The 21,809-nt window shown below is 46.2% G+C and overlaps 1 protein-coding gene across 1 annotated transcript; it reads right to left on the minus strand.

Moving 5' to 3' along the window:
* Positions 1–334: 334 nt before the first annotated feature.
* On the minus strand, positions 335–16,356 carry LOC123941370 (butyrophilin-like protein 1). Its single transcript, XM_046004420.1, is given in 12 exon segments — positions 335–2,177; positions 2,180–2,323; positions 2,742–2,768; positions 6,117–6,143; positions 8,499–8,525; positions 8,618–8,638; positions 8,894–9,094; positions 9,203–9,484; positions 12,535–12,882; positions 14,608–14,702; positions 15,418–15,605; positions 16,069–16,356. Coding segments are annotated over 10 exon segments (1,653 nt in total). The 5' UTR covers positions 14,693–14,702; positions 15,418–15,605; positions 16,069–16,356; the 3' UTR covers positions 335–1,686.
* Positions 16,357–21,809: the final 5,453 nt, after the last annotated feature.

The following is a 21,809-nucleotide window of genomic DNA, read 5'->3' on the forward strand; positions in this document are numbered from 1 at the left end:
TCTCAGAGTTTGCTGACAAAACCCAACAGTGCACTGACTGACAACGGCGGTGCCAAATGTGCCACATGGCAAAAATGAAACATTTATGACATCCAGTATCAACAAGTAGGGCACATACAGGGTAGATTTGAATCAAAAGACAATGAACTGATAAGGGGCAGATGTCACACTTTTAGTTCCTCAATTTCCACATAAATCATTTACTCACATTGGAACTTCCATATAACAACACAACAACTCCATATTTTCACCCATCTGCAGGGCTACACTTAAAAGTGAAAAAGTGCTCACTCTTTCCCCAAAATGGAACAAACAGTCAGTCTCGGGCATTGAATTTGACTATTCTGTTACCTAGAGATTATATTTGAAATATTACCAGGGACAACTTGCATAAAATCACACTGGTAAGAAGGGAGAAGGAAAATAGATAATTAATACAAATGACACATCTACATGACAAGAGAGAAAAATATGCAAAGGGACTCCAGTCCTTTTCCTATTTTTGGTCACAGGCAGGAATTGAGATCTGTGACCTCCATCTTCCACTTCCAATTCCGTGTCTTCCTCATCTCTCCCAGAACCACAACAGGTCCGTATTCTCTACTTCAGGAGCCAACAAACCTTTATTCATTAAGGTCTGAGTCCTCAACAGTCTGGCTTCCTTCTGTTTCCTGTGGGTTCCATTCACCTTTACAATTGGACTAGAAGTACTGAGAAGCCGTACATAGATCCTGGAACTGTGCTCATGGTCAAAGTTTTCTGCAATTCACCCAGGGTCTGAAAACACTCATTTTCATTTACCTCTTTATTCTGGTAGCATTCTGTTCTCTCCAACTGCTGTTGACTCACAAGGAAACCCAAACTCTCATTTTCCATTCCCTGAATTAATATAGCACCAGTATTTCAGAAATAACAAATATTTACTAAGGTTCGTTAAGATAAGTATGTCTCATCCATTCCAGAATAGGAAGCATGTACAATAGAATATTACACTCCCCTCTTCTTCAAGTCCATTAGCCATACATTTCTTCAGAAATGTTCAGATGGGGGGGCGCCTGGGTGGCTCAGTGGGTTAAAGCCTCTGCCTTCGGCTCAGGTCATGATCCCAGGATCCTGGGATCAAGCCCCACATCGGGCTCTCTGCTCCGCGGGGAGCCTGCTTCCTCCTCTCTCTCTGCCTGCCTCTGCCTACTTGTGATTTCTCTCTGTCAAATAAATAAAATATTAAAAAAAAAAAAGAAATGTTCAGATGGACAATGTTTTTTAGTCAGAGTGCACATTTCCTAAATGGAGCTGGTAACCCACCCGTAGCCTCTGGTTTCATCTAAACAACTCAAACTATATAAAATAAAAACCATTCAATTATTCAGAATAATTCAGACCTCATCTCATTTCATATCAAAACAATACAAAAACTCCATGAAATAATGTTCATGATCAAAAGAAACATGAATTCCAACAGCAAAATTCAGCCAACCCCATTACAGCTAAAAAGTCAACATTCATCTTCTAATACCTGAGCATAAGGCATGAACTGACTATTCTCATAACCTCACCCAGCAGTCTATACCCAGAAAAGAAGGGCAGACACCCAGTCATTAAGGACTAACTTCAGAGGCTACTACACCTGGCAATCCGCAGCTCCAGAAGGAGCCACCATGAGGAATCTGGGACAGTGTTGGAGTATTATGGGGACATAGCTTCAGGACTAGAGGGGAGTAATGGAGATTCAGCCCCTGGGAGATCACCATCAACACCACAGCCTGAACTGAACCCCTGCCCTGAGAGCCTCACAGGCTCCTCTGAAGAACAAGGAGGGCTGTTAACTTGGGGTTGTACAGTTGTCTGCACAGACCCACCCACCCCAGAGCAGATGGTCAGGGACACATCTCCTGACCTCAATCTGAAGTATGGAAACAGAGTCCCAGAGGAGGAAGATAGAGGGAAGGAGAAAAGGTGGGACCCATCAGTCATGTTGTAGAATGAGACATCCGCTTCCTTCAGGTCCAGGAAAACCCCTACCCCGTGGGGAATTGGCACAACGTGTTCTCCATTAGGGAGGAGGGAACAGAATGTATTTTCACGTATCCCCGTAACCCAGAACCCCTTTTCTGGGTATTCCTGGTACCAGCCTTTCCTCTCCACATCTCTCCTACAGACCCCCAGGGCCCACTCCTTTCTGCATTCCTGATTTCCACCTCCCAGTAACAGCACCCTGATGTGGTGCCTTCATGACCTAAGACACTATAGACTCCATCTTCTGCACCCTTGCATGAATCCTTGAAGGTCACATGGGCAGACTCTGGATCCAGACGGACAGACACTGCAGAGACAGTTACCAATCATTCAAGGACTTGCCCTACTGCATAACAAGGCACACAACCACCACCCCACCCCCAGACACTTAGCTGCATGCAGGGAGGGCTAAACCTCATGCATGAGATGACAGCCTTCTGGCTCAAGCACACAGCCTCTAACTGGAAGAAATAAGCATAAGACTGATCTGGGGGTTTGACATGTCACAGGGCACTTGACGGCCAGACTGGACTCCAACACTAAAGGATACCCATTTATATCCAGTATTAGTCACACCCAGTAATCTCAGCTACATGACTTTCACCACCCCATCCCACCCCACCACCATTGATGATGCCAGCATCTGTATCACCACAGCAAGCTGAATGAGATGTCAGCAGCCATGTGATAGCAGTAGGAGCACCCAAACAGCAGAAGTAACTCACAGGACTGGAACTTCTCCTTCCGCCAATCTACAAGAAAACCACATTGCACAAATGTGAACAACAAATCAGAGACTTGAGGAAACTATACAGACCAGTGTTGGTATCTATCTCTGAAATACACTGAACCAAGGGTTATAGGGGAAAATGTTTTGAAAGCATTCACCTGGTGAATTTATTTTTCACGCATATTAATTCTCTCTCTCATACACACTCTCTCTGTCTCTGTCCTCTCTGACACACACACATACGCACACTCTCTCTCTCATACATCCACAGCCATCATGCTACACTGTTCCCATGAAACCCAAGCCATAAAGCTTAACACCACTGAGAGACTGGGTACTGACCTAAAAAGAAGACTCTTTGCACAGATTTCATTATCTCAAAGTAAGCTTTCTCAATCCATAGCCACACATCCGTCTTGAAAACTAAGCCTTCTTTTGAGAAAGAACTGAGGAGATCAAAATATCTGAGGCCTCCATTTACTTATAAAGAACTGACTGAACTGAACTTGCAGGTTGACTCCAAACCATGGTAGAGGCAATACAACTGGGTGGAGCTGCATTTGGAGGATGACTCTCAGCCATGGGTGAGGAGAGCTCAGGACATGGCACCAGAGAAATCTTGCCCCATCAAGAGGTAATGGAGAAGATTCAAGGAAGGAGAGAGAGAAGTTCAAAGCAAGAAAGTAATGAATTTGCTTCCCTTTATCATGGAGTATTGCAAGGAAAAACATCCCTGTGTGTAAGGGGAAACCCAAAAACATTGGGTCTAGTCATCTGCTTCTCCCTATAATCACCTAGAGAGATCAAAAGCAGCAGGAGACACCACATGGTCAGCCCCCAAGTATGGCTGTGTCTTATGCCCCAGAAACTCTGAATATGTTTTGGCAGAGAGGACTTTACAGATGAGATTAAGATTAAGGAACTGGAGATACGAATGGGGCAGGGGTGAAATGACAATTTCTCCATAAACGTAGACAGAACCTCAAACCCAATTATCCTAAGGACCATATCAAGCTACCCTCTATAAAGTGAGGTCCTGAAATGAGCAAGAGAAGAATACAGGACCCTGTCCCTCAGTGACGCAAAGTATAAACTCCTCCAACCTTCATACTCCCCTTTGGGAAGAAGAAAGGAAGCTAACTGATCACAGCAAATATATATATCTATCATAAGACCCTGAAAAGTCTGTACGGTAAAGCTGTTGCATCCAATAGGACAGAGACTCCAGAATAAAATTAGAACGATTATAAAATAAGAACAGGACACTTTCTTGAATATTTGCCAACAATGTGGGACCCCTATTCTCCCACAGGTTTATTCAGATAAAGTAGTAAGTCCAGCTCTGTTGATTTGCTTATACCACCAGATCACATGAAGTGGGTGGATATGTCACATTTTGAGAAAAGGGAACTTTATTTGTTCTTCACTAAGACATTAGCTGACATGAAACTCTACAGTTCTGTATGACAACTGACACAGATTAGCAAAGAAGAGGAATCAAGCGGAGGAGAAGGAAGAGGAGAAAGGGAGTTGGTTTTCCATTCTGAGACTCTACAGTGCACCCAGAGCTATGCTGTGCACTTCCGTGGTCCAAGCGTGCTCTTCACCTCATTCCGCAGCAAGCTGTTCGTTAGAAATTATTCTTCCAATTTCATTAATAAGATCAGTTCAGACATTTGTTCACATCACATTATGAGCCCACCAATGTGAAAGTGTTGATTCTACTGTAAGGGTGTCTGTCCTTACAAAATAAAAAGAACATATATAAGGTATACGTTAAAACACGGGCATTTCAATCCAGCAGAGAATGGGGTGATGCTAAAAGAAGACCATTTAATCCGCATTTTTAACAGATAAGTCCCAAGATTCAGTGAGGCTCTCTAAAGAGTTTTCTTCACACATCTGGTCCCCATAGACTCTTACACCCCTGGCTCCCCCTTCTCTGTTCTCACAGGCTGTATCCCTCATCATAAATAGAAAAGCCAGGACAGAAAAGGTACATGTTGTGGATTCAAACGGCCTAGATTCATAACCCACCTCAGTGCTAGAGGGTGCTCTGGATAACCTTTCATTGCATTAGCAGCCCTAGGATCATACTCCTCCCCCCGGCTACTATGGGAAGGGTGAGATGGCCTCATTATCTGAAGCAAACCCAGTTAGAAAATTACTTCCAAACACCTGAAAATAAATATAAGTCTTTTCAGAAAACTCTCAAACATGTATCAAGGAGTTTATTACTTTTTGCGCACCCAATAACTTGCACGTGCTTTGTGTACTTCCAACTCTAACCACCATGACTGTCATATGTGGTCTCTCTTCTACCCAAAGCCACGCAAAGTGTCTCTTCTACTCTCAGCCACCTAAAGTGTCTCTGAGAGGAATCCTGAGAAGGAATCACTTTCCTTCTCATCTCCTCCTCTCTTCTCCAACCAGCTTTTCTTTCCCTGATTTACTCCCAAATTTTCTCTGGTAAACAATTTTCACTCCTCTGAGCTTCTCCTGTTGCAATCCTCACACATTGCCCCTAATAAATCTAACCAGTACTGAGCCCATCAGGTAAACCCAAAATTCTCCTAAGAGGAGAGATAATGGTTGTGAACAACTATAAGTTACTGTCCTTTAAAAAATTAATTTCTTAATGCTGTACTATAAACACGTACATAGGATTTTGTATATAATGGCTGGTATCTCACAAACCCACTACCAGGACTCCCTAAACATCCTGGAGGCTCTGGATCTGAGAATCAGCACAGCTGAGCTAAAGAAAACTACTTCCAAAACAACCATGGAGGTTTAGAGAAAGATACCTGGCTTGGATAGGGAGTCAGAGCATGCAGAAGCAAAATTAAGGCCATCATTCCAGAGAAACAGCAAAAAAAAAAAAAAAAAAAGAAAGAAAGAGAGAAAGAAAAAAACAGGAAAACCAAAGCAAGATCCAAAAAGAGATAGGAATTTCAGGGTACAATGGATTCAGAAAAAGGATCCCTTATGGAAGACCTGAGTCCTAAGCAGGCAAGCTTCATTTCTGAAATCTCCCAGAAACAGCAAATTCTGAAGTACACCGTCAATGCCACGGTCCAACTGCCCTTACTAATGACCACTCTGTTGTCACTGTACCAACAAACTATCAACTGAACAAGGTGCGTTCAGAGGGTGTTGCTAATTCTAACGACAACCTACAGTAGAGGATGGGTCAGAATAGAGGCAGATCTGTGTTCCCAAGGACAGTCCCTGCAGTCTTCAGAAGGACACAACAAACACAACAAGGAGATCAGGGACACCAACCCCATCCTGGTGTGAGGTCCAATGACAGAGAAGGTGGCACAGCGGAGGCTGGGGAGGTAAAGCCACAGGAAACTGAGTCACTTACCTGCATACAGTTTTGCCTTCTTCAGGGCTGAAAGGGAAGACACCCTGATGAGACATGGGCCAGAACAAGTCTGCATAGTATTGATCTACTGGCACTTGCCTCCTCTCTGTGCTGCAGGTGACACTATCACAGAGTAAGGAGAGAGTCTAGAGAGGAGATACCCTCCTGACATGGGCAGACAATAGGATGTTGTGGGAAATTCCCTGGACCACAGGTCAGAGAGCCGGCATTGCAGGCTGAGTTCCATGCCTGCCAGTTGCTGCTGTGTGACCTTTGCCAGGTTAGTGTCCTGAGTCTTAAAAACCACAATATTAAAATACAAACTCTGAGAAACAAATGGAGGGTTTTGGAGGGGAGAGGGGTGGGAGGTTGGGTGAGCCTGGTGGTGAGTATTATGGAGGGCACCTATTACATGGAGCACTGGGCGTGCTGCATAAACAATGAACTCTGGAACACTGAAAAGAAATTTAAAAAACAAAAAAAGATACATGTGGTTGAATAGTAAAACCATCAAAATGACAGTTAAATTAAAAATCAAAAGCACTTTTAACTATTCAACTTCTATTCTCCTACAGACAAGTAGACTCAAGAGTCAACCAAGAAAAACAATTTTAACCAGAAGAGAGAAAATTTTAAAAATAAACAAATAAATTCAGCAGAGTCCAAAGAGACAAATGAAAATAACATAGAATTGAACGACTGATTATGACATTAAGAATCTCTAAGGTGGGGATGCCTGGGTGGCTCAGTGGGTTAAAGCCTCTTCCTTTGGCTTACATCATGATCCCAGGGTCCTGGGATCCAGCCCCGAGTCAGGCTCTCTGCTCCGCAGGGAACCTGCTTCCCTTCCTCTCTCTCTGCCTGCCTCTCTGCCTACTTGTGATCTCTGTCTGTCAAATAAATAAATCTTTAAAAAAAAAATCTCTAAGGTGAAAAAACTCATATTCATTCAATTTTATGCACACAAGCATTGCAAGGCCAGTTACCTACGTGCATTTGATTTTCTGAACAATAAAAGAGACACGACTTCTGCAGAAACACTGAACCCATAAGAGTCAAGTAGACCTCCTGGGGCCAGTGGAGAAGAATTTTAATCTCTAAAGAAATTTCATGTTTTAAAAAATTGGTACCGGGGCGCCTGGGTGGCTCAGTGGTTTAAGCCGCTGCCTTCGGCTCAGGTCATGATCTCAGGGTCCTGGGATCGAGCCCCGCATCGGGCTCTCTGCTCGGCAGGGAGCCTGCTTCCCTCTCACTCTCTCTGCCTGCCTTTCTGCCTACTTGTGATCTCTCTCTGTCAAATAAGTAAATAAAATCTTTAAAAAAATAAATAAATAAAATAAAAAAAAATAAAAAAAATAATAAAAAATTGGTACCATTGTGGGAGGTACTCAGCATAAATACAGTCAACATCTAAATTTGTTTCTTCTTTTTATTAAGGGGTGCAGGGGGATTCAACAATAAGTCAAAATATGCATTTCAAATAAATTTTCAATAAAAAATAGTATTCCTTCAAAGAAAAATACACTGTCCAACCATTCTTGATTACCAAAAGAAAATGCATAATACTAACAAATTTCATCCACAGAATTTTTCTGAAATGAATTCCAATATCAATCACATCCCAAAATAAAGAAATTTTCACATGAAAAAAAAACATGCAAAATTTTTATTCCATCTGCTTTCAATTGCTTTAAAGTTCAAAAATTATACAATGTATGAAAATGTTTTAGGGAATAACATATACATTATTCCATGAATGTAAGAAATCATTATTACATCCAGTGATTTCCAGGAAAGAGAGATACGGGAGGGAAATAACACAAAAGGGGAGATGAAATAAGGACCAGGATGTTAGGTGAGCTCTAGCGTAAAAGTGGCCAAATGTTCTCAGAAAACCCATCACTGGATCACTGACAACTTATCCCACGACATTCCCACCCAAGCTCTGCCCAGTCCACTACCCAACATTTTGTGATCAGTACCTCCAGGAACTGGAGTGAAAAGACTCTCCCACGATGCTGTTATGTGGAGGGATCACACTCCTGAATTTAATGACCCCAGTTCTTTATATAGTTTCTCTAAAATATTCCAGAGTATTCAGGTTGATTGAGAACCAGCTGCATTGAAAACTAAAAGCTACAAAGGTGGTGGGTAGATCAACCCAAGATTCACGACAGACTCCATGACCACCATCATTCCAGGTTTCAAAGCACCATGTGGGAAACAATAGCCGAGATGGGGAAAGCCCATGGAGCCAGTTCTACCTCCCTCTAGTTTCCACTTCTGCACCAGGGACAGGTCCTCATGTCTCTGCATGAAACAGAGAGAGGACACTATGGCTTAGGGGGCTAGAGACCCAAGGATATCCGGACAGTCACTCACCAGCCAGGTAAACAGATTTCCTCCAGTCTGAAAGGCAACACAGGAAACAGGTGAGCTAAGAACCAGAATGTCTACCACAAACATGACACAGAAACTTCTGGGAAAAGGATACAACGTACCAAGATCTGCTTGGAGTTTATAAGAAAAAAAGGGGGAAATACAGTTAAACTCCCATCACTAAGAGCAGCAAAGACTGAACCTGGAAAACCCACAAGAGCATATATATGTCTCCTACAAGATCTAACTCCAGCTAACTACAGACCCCTCGAGCCTCCACAGCCCCACCTGTCCTCTCTGGTCCTCCTCAGCCCCCTGCTCCTGGACAAGGGCCTACTGTCCGCTTCTCCTCTGCACCAGATTCCACACTTGTCTGCCTTGGCCCTGTCCTGCCTTACCTCTGGCCTTCAATGCCTCCTCCTATATCTGCCGGTCCTCCTCCTTGTCTCTGTGCAGTTTCTCCCATTCCTGTGTCTCCTGGAGCTTTGCAGTATGTTCTCTCATGATGTAAAAGGCAGCCCCAAGGATTGGGAGCATCAGCACAGTCAGGATCACCATGAAAGCCAGCTTCCAGGGAGAACTCCGAGGGAAGAAGGATTCTGTGCCCAGCCAGACACCCCATCAGGGCACTGCTCAGGACGGTCCAGCCCAACATATACACCCAACCAGACCATCCCACCCTTCTAGGAGTGGGAAGTAGTACTGACCTGGGATGAAAATGGCCATTGCCTTCTCCTGGCCCAGGATGAGGTTGAGGACTGAGCAGGTCACATTTCCTGAAGAGCTGTCCCTCACCACAAGAGTGGTCTCTATAGTGAACAACCCTGCAGCATCTTGGACCTGGGTCTCAGAGAATGTCAGGAACTTCTCTCCACTTAGAGCTCTCCACTGCACTTCGGGCTTTGGGAACCACCCCGAGGCCATGCACACAACTCGGATCCCATCCTTCTCTGGCCCTGTGATGTGCACTTGAGGGGCAGAGCCCACACCTAAAGAGAGAAGCTGGAGAGCACAAGGAGGCCACCCAGAGCTCAGGGATTCCAGCAGAAACTTCCTGTACACAACTCCATGTGCAGCACTGCATTTTGGGGGCTCCTTGGGGGAGTGGTCCCTACAAGTATTAATGTAAGGGGTCCTGCCAGGGAGAAGAGAAGGAAGGATCATGGGGACCTGTGGCAGGCCTAGAGAGCAGGCTCTTCTCCCCAACCATGAGAGTGGGAATTCCATCACCCAGAGTGATAGAAGGAGGAATTTGGTCCCAGGATCCATCCTTCTCTGCTCTTCTCAACTCACACACTCTCCAGGGCATCTACGGGCACACCCACTGCCACTCGGTCATCACTCCCACCAATCTACATACCTCCTGAGCTCGCTCCCTAATACCCACATCTCTGGTTTAGCTGTGCCAGGATTCCTCACAGATGCTTCAGACTCAAATCCTAAACTAATTCATGTTTGACCCCAGCTGTGATAGGATAATGACGAAAATACCCCCAATCTTTCATTCTTCTTTACAACCAGCCAGCCCTCTGCCACCTACTATTAGTGCCTTCACACTCTGCTTCTGGGCTCCATCCTGTGACTTGTCTCAGCCACTGAGAGTTCAGGGAATGTGACTCTAGCAGAGGTTGGAAACTCCTTGTGCCATTGCCTTGTCCTCTGCCACAGGACAGACATCTTCAGGCTAGTGCAGCCTTTCCAGCTGAAGCTGTCCTAGATCAACAAATAGCCAGCTGGACAACACCCGCTGAGCAAACCCAGCCAAGGTTCACTGTCAGGACAAAATATATTAAAATAAGAGGCTTATTGTCCCTGTTGAAAATAGGGAAAGAGAGCCCCTTCCTATCCGTTTCTTATAGCATTTACTTGAGGAAGCTTGTGGTTCTGGGTGTTTTCTCTCCTCTTTGAAATGTATATAAATACTTTTAAAAAAATAATAATTAGGCCTTTTGCCAGCTCTATGATCCATGAATGTGTTTCTCAAGGACCTGGGAGCCCTCGCTTTGAACTGCTCACACCAAGCAAGACAGCAGCCCTCTCTCCCCCTTCTCTGCCAGGGTAGGAGCCTAACCTCAGTGGGCACCACAATCCATGTGTAAAATCACTACCTGTTATCATGATGGGAGAATTGGTAAAAAAAACAAAAAAAAACAAAAAAAAAAACACCAATTTAACTTTTATTTGTCTGGGAAAACTTCATCTCTCCTTCTATTCTGAATGATCCCCTTGGTGGATTCTTGACTGCAGATTTTTTTCCCTTTTAGCACATTGAATATATCACACCACTCCATTCTGGCCTGTAGAGTTTCTGTTGAAAATTCCACTGAGTATATATGAAAGTGTTGAATCACTATATTCACACCTGAAATGAATATAACACTCTATGTTAACTACACTGGAATTATTATTTTTTTTTATTTTTATGGTAGGAGAATTTGGTTTTCCTTGGAATAAAGCCAATTAGCTAACTTACATGCTCACCCAATTTCCAAGCAAATATAAGGTGCACCATCTAGGACAAATGGTGCTGGCAAGTCCACCTACTTGAGGGCTCATAACTGTTGATCCTGAGAATGTGTATGGAATGAGTTCTGTCTGCATATGGAAAAGATGAGATTCCTTCTGTCTTTGCATTTCTTGATAGAATCTCTGTGATGCACAGCACATTGTAGTTAATGCTAATTTAATAATAAAAAGGAACTTTCTTCCGACTATCTTAGAGACAAGATTCTGGGTTGGAAAATTATGCTTTTAATTATATTTCCCCTACATGACCGAAGATTTATGAGTAAGACCTGTTAAGATTAGCCAAGCACAGTCCAGATGAGCTGACCTCCCTGAATGCCGGATTAAATACATGCTTGTTGTTATAGGCCACTGAGATTTCTATGTCTGTGTTACACAGCATTATGGCAGCAATCTGTAGCTTACACATAAAATAAATATTTCTACCACTAAACAACAACAACAACAAAAAAAGACCTGAAGTCCCTTCTCTCCACACCTCCAAACTCTCCTTGTCCCCAAATCTCCTCACTCAGCTGGGTCTACTTTCCAAACCTCTCTGATGCTGGAGTGCTCCCCTCCCACCACACTGCCCCTACATGAATCAGGAGGCCATCCTCTCCACCCCATAAATACATCCAGGCCTCCAGTCTTGCTCACCTTCCATACACTTTCCATACATCTTCCATTACAGCTGCCAAAGCAAACCTGCCCTCACACACCTCGCTCCACTGCTCTGTTGAAAATTCCCTCAACCCTGCATCTAAATGGCATAAGAGCACACAAAGCCTTTGATGGTCTGGTATTACCACCCCCACTACCCCAAAATCAAAACTCCTATCCACTTCCTCCCCAATCCCACCATCAGCACCCATCAGGTAGTACACACACCAGGCCCGGGACAATTCAGTTGGCTGCTCAGAATCACAATCACCATGCTGTGTGTGCGCCACACAGATCCATCCACCAGAAGGCCATTTCAGAACACTGTCTGCTTCGCTCAAATATCTGCTCAAGTGTGCGTTACTCATGGGCTTCTCCTGATAAATCCCTTCTCTGTGCACCTGGACCAGGAACACCTCTATATTCCGGATAGTCACTTCTCACCACCCTCCCATTCACCTCCACACCAATCATGTGGCCTCTCTCTCTGCCCAGACTCACCAGCCACACTCCTCCCTCAGGTGTCTCACGTGGGTGTTCTTCTGCTTGGAACTCTCACAGCTAAAATATTTATTTGGCTAAGACTCTACTCATTACCATCTAACGTTGTCTATAACCTATCTATTTGGCTATTTATTGTCTGTATAATATAAACTCTACAGGGCGGGGAACTTTATTTGTTACACTGAGATATCCAGGTGCAGACAACAATAGCTATCGCATACCAGGAGTTCTGTATATTTAAACTAAATAAATGAAGAGTGAAAGACCCTCCTTTCTCTCTTGTATAAATTGAGGGCTATTAACTTGGACCCTGAGGTGGCTCTGAATTCCAATACTGCAGGTCTCTAAATATAGATCAACAACACACCTGCCACCTTCAGTTCCAAACCGGCCTCTTCATGGAAGATTCCCATTCTGAAGAAGCAGGTATACAGCCCATTGTCAAAAGCCTGGACATTGTGGATGCGCACAGCAGCCTCCCCCTGGGAGAGGAAATCCTTCACCAATGAGGTTCGCCCTCTGTACTGAGCCAACTGCTCTTCTCTCTGCTCCCGCTGGTTTTGATAGATGAACACTGCTTCTGAGAACTTGGAGTGGAACCACCCCAGCTCCATATTCTCCACATCCATGGCTGGGGACACAAGACATGGCAGCGTGATGTCCTCACCCAGCACTGCCACAATGGGTTCGGAGGGGCCAATCACCATAAACTCCTCTGTGGACACAGACATAGGAGTGAGAAAGCTGGAGAGATGCAGGACAGGAAAGGGAACACGCTGTCAGGAGGGAGGCCCTGACTGAGGGACTCAGCTGTGACAACTCCTAATATGACAACTTTATCCTACAACAATTTTGAAACACAGAAATGGTGTCAAAGAGACTCCTCAGCAGCCTTTTCTCCTGACTCCAGGCCTTTCCATGAAGGACTCTTTAACTTAGTAGGTCCAACCTTCCACAGGCATCACAATCACCAGGAAGGCTTGTGAAACACAGACTGCTGGGCTCTACCCCCAGACCTCCTGTTTCAGTAGATCTGGAGTGGGTCCAAGAATGTGCATTTCTAAGGAGGTGGTGAGAAGCTGATACTGACGATCCAGGGACCACACTCTCAGAACCACAGCTCTAACCTGCCTCCTCTTAGGAAAGGACTGAAAATTCACCAAAGAGCACTACTATGGCCTAGTGGTAACATCCTACTCATTGCACCACACCTAAAACTTTCCTACACCCACTCCTAAAGTTATTGTTTTTGCTCACGTCTTTGTCTTCTACTGAATTATATGTGTGCTAGAAACTAGACCTCACAGCTACTTCCATTAAAACCTGCCTTCACTCCACTGCTCACAGGACCCAAATCACTACCTGTTACCAAAGAGGGTTCATCCCACTGCCCCCAGCCCCTTGCATGCCTTGGTCATCTGAGACCTGGTAGCTATGTCACAGCAGGACACTTCTGCAGGACAACCAAACACTGACTTCTCAGCTCCTGTGCTACTCAAATTTGGATTAGTCACAATCTGTCTCACCTGGGGGATGACAATTACTAGTCTCCCTATGACATCCTCTCTCCAGTCAATGCCTGTGAACCTTTAAACCTGTAACCAAAACCATCTCCCTCCTCTACCAAAGCCCTTCAATGATTCTGCAGTTGCCCAAGTGATCCCGAGCCCATTAAGGAAGACCCTCCCTGCTCTCTGATCCCCAACTCCTGCTTCTCTCCCCCTCATTCACTCTACTCCGTCCAACACTCACCTCCTCTGCTCCTTGAACACCCAGGTACACCACCAGCTTTGTCTGGCTGCTCCTCACTGTGGAGAACCTCTTTCCATGGGATCCAGACAGGCTCCTCCCACCTCCTCCATGTCTTTGTTCCCATCTCACTGCATACAGTGACCACCTTATGGGGCACTGCTGCCTGCCCACTTGCCATCCTGCAGCCGTGACTGTCCCACCTGCTCTATGTCCTTGTCCCATGCTCTCCACTCCTCTAACAGACTTAGACTGTACGGGGTATTTCATACTCGCTGTCCCTGCCAGAATGTAAGCTCTGTAAAGATAGAGACTGTCTGCTTTGTGCACAGAGTAGCACCTAACATGTACTCAGTACCCTATAAGTATTTGTGAAATAGAAGTACCAGTAAAGCCAGGAAAGAAAAAATAAAGAGACAATTATTTTCATACTTTTCATAGTGAAATTCACATTTTTTACTTTATAAGACATAAAGTCATTAGAGAACTGTCATGCTCCCCTGCCCTTATTTTGCAGTTCTGGGAATCTTCTTATGTGTTTAATTTCAAATAGCAGTTGGGGCATCTCCAGAATCTGTCTAGAGCCAAGGTCTCCACCAATAGCCATCTGTCCTGATGGAGACAGCAGCAGAGCTCGAGGGGCTCTTACCCACCCCAGGGAGACACAGGGAGGGGGAGGGGACACACTCACCTGCAGAGCCCCCAGCAGGCAGCTGGAAGAGGAGGAGCAGGGAGGGGAGATGGGAGAGCAAAGATCTGCTGCAGCAATTCTCCATTTCCTCAGACCTGGGGAGACACAGGGCAGGAGGCAGGTGACACATCCAGAGAGGAGGCAGGGCCAGCCCACAGCTCTGGGCCTCAGAGCAGGCAGCATGGCTCAGGGCTGGCAACAGTCCCCAGCAAGAGCACAGCCTTTCCTACTGCTCAGTATGCTGATGGGTGGGGGCCCCACAACCCTGATGCCAAGAAAGCCCTCCCAGCCCTTTGGAAACCTTCCCAGCCTGCTCTGCCCACAGGACCAGACCCTTCCCACCTCAGCACAGAGGCCTCCTCCATGTCTGCATGAGTCACAGGACACCACAGAGGTCCAGAGACACAAGGCATAGGCTCAGGGCCCTCCCCATGAAGGACACACCAACTCCTGTGTGCTGTTCTTTTGTTGCCCCCTAATTATGACCAGGGAATGACTGAGAAGCATGACAGTCAGACTACGTCCTCCTCAAGGACACTGTGGCTCCCACCACATGCACGTTGTTCTGGGGTCCTTTGATAGGTGAGTTCACCCTGATTTCAGCTCCTGCCTCCTGCAGCCCTTTTCTTCTCTGGACCAAGAACATGGACTTGCTCAGAGCTGAAGCCAGACAATTCCTGATGAACGGTTATACCTCGTCTTCTCTATCTTTGAGGAGCTTCTGCCTGAGGATAAAGGATGCCAGCAGAGCAGGGGGAAGCACAGGATAAACTGAGACCTGGTCAGAAAGAAGGGCCTCAAACCACTGACTGCTGTGGGGCTGGCAGCCAATGTCTCGGGAAGGACAGATTCTGGAGCTGACTGCTGATGTCTTCATCAGATCCCGACACTTTCTCAAAACCACCTTAAGCAAGTGTCTTGACCTCTTCTGTCTCAGTTCTTCATCAGCAAAATGGGGAAAGTAACAGGATCTCACCCCAAGGTCTAAGGAGAAGTCTCTAAATTTATGTATAGAGAGTCAGTACATGTCATTAGAACAGTATCGGGTCCTAGGAATGCTAAAGAAATGTCATTAATGGGACACCTGTGTGGCTCAGTCTTTGGGCATCTCCCTTCGGCTTGGGTGATGACCCCAGGGTCCTGGGATCAAGCCCCACATTGGGCTTCCTGCTCAGCAGGAGGCCTGCTTCTCCCTCTCCCAATCCCCCTGCTTGTGTTCCTTCTGTTGCTGTCTCTCTCTCTGTCAAATAAATAAATAAAATCTTTAAAGAAAAAAAAAGAAATGTCATTAAATCAGTGAATAAAGCTCAGCCCCCACTGTAGTTGTCCTGGGTCATCTCAGAGCCTCATTATTATTCACACCACCACCCCAGCCCCACCACGATCTCGGCAACCTCCTCCCCAGCATCTGCTCCCCACTTTCCTCTTCTTGTCCAGCAAGTGTCTTCAGAACCCACTCACCTGCTTGAAAACCTGGGACTTCTGGAGCGTCTCTAACTCAGTGCTGTGAGACCTCAGCCAGCCCCAAATCTGCTCTCAGAGATTGCACATGCAGTTCCGTGCTCAAGCCCCAAACCCTGCTCCAGATCCAACCTTGATGCCACAGGCTCCTCTTGTGAGAGGCAGCTGGTTCCAGGAGAGCGGAGAAGCACAGCCTGGCACAGGTTGCAGAGGTCTCAGCTGAAACAGGGACCTGGGGCACTCAGCACTCCCAGACCGAAGAATCCTGTGCTGACTCCTTCCACCATTTGAAAGTGAAAGTTTACGAAACACAACCCTAGCAGACTCTGTCCTGCCCTCTGGACGGTGCACCCTAGTTATCAGGAAGGAAACAGGCAAGGACAGGTACACTGACCCACTCCACAGGGGAACACACAGAGACACAGACTCCGTAATCCTTTGCTGAACAACTGCTACTCTCCAGGGCGAGGACTGTGTATGGCACAGCCAAGACAAATACCTAGCCCTTTGCACAGGGCAATTCACTACCAAAATACTCTATGTCAGTTTCTGAATCCTAATGGCTGGAGCCTTTGAAAAGCCCCCAGTGCAGCTACTTTGCTTTTCTTCACCAGGAGATGACCCAGGTGCTGCCCACAGCGTGGCAATGGAGGGGTTAAGCCTGAGCATCACAGAATCTTCCAGGACCAGCTCCAGGACCCTGGCCCTGCCCCATCTGAATGGACAGCACCCTGTGGCTTCTTTTTTTTTTTTTTTTTGAAGATTTTTTATTTATTTATTTGACAGAGAGAAATCACAAGAGAGGCAGGCAGAGAGAGAGGAAGGGAAGCAGGCTCTCCGCTGAGCAGAGAGCCCAACGCGGGACTCGATCCCAGGACCCTGAGATCACAACCTGAGCCGAAGGCAGCGGCCCAACCCACTGAGCCACCCAGGCGCCCACCCTGTGGCTTCTTAATACTGTACTATCACACAAGGCCTGGGTGCACCATTCAGCCCCTCCCCACCAGACCACAGTGTGCACCAGGAAAGGTGGATTCCGTGGTCTCTGAATGAACACTGTGAAGCACTAGCGCTTCCTTTCCAGCCCATCCCTTCCTGCAGTTCCCCATCTCAGTAAAGGACACCTGGGGTCACCCAGTGTCAGACACTGGAGGGTCATTCCACCACACACTCCACTTTCCCACCCAGTCTGCTGCCAGTGCACCAGAAAGTTCAAGACTTTTCTCTAATCCATGCCTACCTTCTAGCTCCGCACCCATCTCACTTTCCCCCTCACCCAGACACGGTGTCCCTGCTTCCCCATGGGTGTACCCTGCCCACCTCCAACCTCGCCCTCTCAAGTTCATTTTCCATCCAAGGTTATAACCTCTCAAACCATCTTATATCAGCTCTGCTTCACCCCTTCCAGGGATCCCCCTGCTGGTCTTCCTGTCTGTGGCTCCTGGGCCCCAGCTTCCTCTCTGACCTCATTCCACTGCTCCCAGTGCTCCCTCCTGGCCTGGCAGCGCTCCTCCAGTTCACGGAGCTTTCCCAGCCTCAGGCCTTCTCACAAGCCCCTGCATGTTCCTGTTCTCTCTCATCCCCAAACTGGTCACCATTCTAGTCTCACCTAAAGTGACCTCCCTCAGAGGGGCCTTCGACAACCTGCTCATCCCCATCTGAGCCCCATGCACGTGCTTGTTGGGGTTTAGTGGTGCCCTGTCCTCCTCCACAGCCCTGACATGTGACCTTCTGTGGAATGTCCGTGGCATCCACAAAGGGAGGCACTGTGTGCCCTGGTCACGTGTCCAGCACACAGCAAACACTCAGGAAACTTTGCCTGAGCTCATGTGTAGAGAAGTCACCTCAGCAGCACGTTGGCTTCTCTGTCTAAATTGGAAAACACCTTAGTCCACTGGGAAAGAGGAAGACTCTTAACGCTAATCTGAACAAATCAGCCCCTGCATGGATACATCAACTCCACGTCTTCTCTGCTGTTTGTTTCTTCCTACCCCAAACATACATGCATCCCTGAAACATCACTGGAATAGAACCATCAGACTCAACCACCTTGTTCACTCCCTCAAGCCCGCCCAGTGCTCAGGTGTTCATGTGCTAAGTGACTGGCATTAAGACACCAGTTTGGGCTAGAGACTCCCTGGCCTCACTTCTGCCAGGTTGTTGTCATTATTGTCTTCATTCTATGGGTGAGGCAACCAATCTCTCAGAGTTCAGTCACAATCACAATCACACACCCAGCAAAACCTCTCCCAGTCTGCTTTCACTTTCAATTTTTCTGGGTGATCCACTAAATTTTTTTTAAAGATTTTATTTATTTATTTATTTATTTATTTATTTATTTATTTACTTATTTGACAGACAGAGATCACAAGTAGGCACAGAGGCCGGCAGAGAGAGGGGAAGCAGACTTCCTGCTAAGCAGAGAGCCCGATGCAGGGCTCAATCCCAGGACCCTGGGATCATGACCTGAGTCGAAGGCAGAGGCTTTAACCCACTGAGCCACCCAGGCGCCCCATCCACTAAATTTTTTTCATGAAGCAAGGACTGATGGACCCATTGATACATGGGAGTGATTGCTTTATACCCGAATGTGTGGTCTAAAATATTAAAAACTCTGGGCAGCAGTGCCTGGGTGATTCAATTGTTTAGCTTCCAACTCAGCTCCGGTCATGATCTCAGGATCTTTGGAACAAGACCAGTGTTGTACTCCCCACTGGGCGCTGAGTCTGCTTGTCCTTTTCCCTCCCTGTCCACACATCCCGGACTGCCCCCCTCCCCTCCCAAATAAATAAATAAATAAAGGTTTTTTTTTAAAGATTTTATTTTATTATTTATTTGACAGACAGAGATCACAAGTAGGCAGAGAGGCAGGCAGAGAGAGCAGGGGAAGCAGGCTCCCCACTGAGCAGAGAGCCTGATGCAGGGCTTGATCCCAGAACCCTGGGACCATGATCCAAGCCAAAGGCAGAAGCTTTAACCCTCTGAGCCACCCAGGCACCCCAAATAAATAAACTTTTTAAATGAAATAAAAGATAAAACTCTGGGTAAACCCAGGACATCTAGATATACCTGAACACATCCCCTGCACTCATCCCCAAAGGTCCATTTCCACTTATACATAGGAATATTGGGAAAATCCATCTTAATTCAAAAATAATGAATGGGGCGCCTGGGTGGCTCAGTGGGTTAAAGCCTCTGCCTTTCGCTCGGGTCATGATCCTAGGGTCCTGGGATCGAGCTCCGCATTGGGCTCTCTGATTGGCAGGGAGCCTGCTTCCTCCTCTCTCTCTCTCTATGCCTGCCTCTCTCCCTACTTGTGATCTCTATCTGTCAAATAAATAAATAAAATCTTTAAAAAAAAAATAATGAATGAACAAGGACCAATATCAGTCTCCAAGTCCACCCCCCACTGCCACCACCAATCCCTGCCATGAGGGAGACTCCTCAAGGCCTGAGAACATTAGAGGAATTTTGTGAAAAGTCAGAGGGGAAAAAATCAAATTTATTGAGTATCTAAGTGCCAGAACCTGGCCTACACAACTTGTATTTATGACACTTCATTCTCACACATGGAACAGAAATGAAGGCAGACATGAGCCCTGCCATCTAGTAAACTTTCATCCAGGAACTTCCCAGAGGAGGGAGGGCTAGAGATGCAAAGACAATTGCCCCCCACACCTCTACACACCCCAGTCCTCAAGCCCAGCCCAGCCCCCAGCTCCACACAACTCAGTGTGAAAGATGAGCAGAAAGGGGATCTTGGACTCAGCAATGGTCCAGTGTGATATGGCCTGAAAGGTTATCTGCCCTGAATGCAGCCCTAGGATCCCATGTTGGGAGGGAAGGGGAAGGAATGACCAAGCACAAGGAAGATTTTCCTGAAGGACAGTGGAAGGATACCTGAAAACACTGCAGGAAGGACACTAAACAGCAAACTTCACTGCCTCCCTCAGTTCATCAGGCTCATGGTCCAGCTGTTTATCTACAAATACTATTAATTGGCCATGAATGATTTTTCTTGCTATGGTATAAATTATCCTGATGCTGGGGTGCCTGGGTGGCTCAGTGGGTTAAGCCTCTGACTTCGGCTCAGGTCATGATCCCAGGGTCCTAGGATCGAGCCCCGAATCGGGCTCTCTTCTCAGTGGGAAGCCTGCTTCCCTTCCTCTCTCTCTGCCTGCCTCTCTGCCTACTTGTGATCTCTGTCTATCAAATCAAATAAAAAATAAAATATAAAAAAATTTAAATTACCCTGATGCTAATCAGGTTAATAGTATACTTTCTACTTTAACAGCTATGTATTACCTCGTATCATTGGTTGCTTCAAGTTCTTTTGAAACAGTTTCTGGTTTTTTTATTCAGATAAATACTTAAGCCATAAAACAATGGCTAAGGTAAAAAGAATTGTAATTTTAGGGACTCTTGGGTGGCTCAGTCAGTTTCAGCGTCCTACTCTTGATTTCAGCTCAGGTCATGATCTCAGGGTGGTGAGATTAAGCCCCGTGTCTAGCTCTACACTGAGTGTGGAGCCTGCTTAAGATTCTCTCCCTCCCTCTCCCTTTGCCCCTCACCCCTGACCCACCCCCACCCCCACTCACTCCAGGGCTCTCTTTTCTCTCTTGAAAAAAAAAAAAGGTTAGTAGTAGGAAGCACCTAGTGCAGGATACATGGGACATACCATCTTCTCAATTTTCCTGTAAAACTAAAACTGTTCTAAAAAATAAAGTGTAGGGCGCAGATTGTGGGGAGCACTGGGTGTTATACACAACCAATGAATCATGGAACACTACATCAAAAACTAATGATGTGGGGCACCTGGGTGGCTCAGTGGGTTAAAGCCTCTGCCTTCGGCTCAGGTCAATATCTCAGGGTCCTGGGATCAAGGTATTGGGCTCTCTGCTCAGCAGGGGGTCTGCTTCCCTTCCTCTCTCTCTGCCTGCCTCTCTGCCTACTTGTGATCTCTCTCCCTCTGTCAAATAAATAAAATCTTAAAAAAAAAAAACTAATGATGCACTGTATGGTGACTAACATAACACAATAAAATAAATAATAAAATAATAAAATAAAGTATATTTTTAAGAAGAGACTTAAGGGCACCTGGGTGACTCAGTGGGTTAAGCCTCTGCCTTCGGCTCAGGTCATGATCCCAGGGTCCTGGGATGGAGTCCTGCGTCCGGCTCTCTGCTCAGCAAGGCGCCTGCTTCCCTTCCTCTCTCTCTGCCTGCCTCTCTGCCTACTTGTGATCTATCTCTCTCTCTCTCTCTCTGTCAAATAAATAAATAATCTTTTTTAAAAAAAGAAGAAAGATGGAGAGAAAGCAGACTGTCTTGGAATCTCAAGACCGAAATAACAACATGATGAGTTCCCTAGGTTTTCTTTTTGCGCCATATACATGAGACTGGGTCCTAGAAAAGCCAGAACCAAGAAACTCTTTTTTTTTTTTTTTAAGATTTTATTTATTTATTTCTCAGAGTGAGCACAGGCAGACAGAGTGGCAGGCAGAGGCAGAGGGAGAAGCAGGCTCCCCACTGAGCAAGGAGCCCGATGCGGGACTCGATCCGAGGACGCTGGGATCATGACCTGAGCCGAAGGCAGCCGCTTAACCAACTGAGCCACCCAGGCATCCCAAACCAAGAAACTCTTAATGGGCACATACATACACACGCACAGGCCCAAAAGTCTCTAGCCGAAGAGCCAAGAAAGGGACAGCCTAGCTAAAACTTTTAGATAATAATGGCTAT

This window comes from Meles meles, chromosome 5 (assembly GCF_922984935.1).
Source record: "Meles meles chromosome 5, mMelMel3.1 paternal haplotype, whole genome shotgun sequence".
Classification (NCBI taxonomy): domain Eukaryota; kingdom Metazoa; phylum Chordata; class Mammalia; order Carnivora; family Mustelidae; genus Meles; species Meles meles.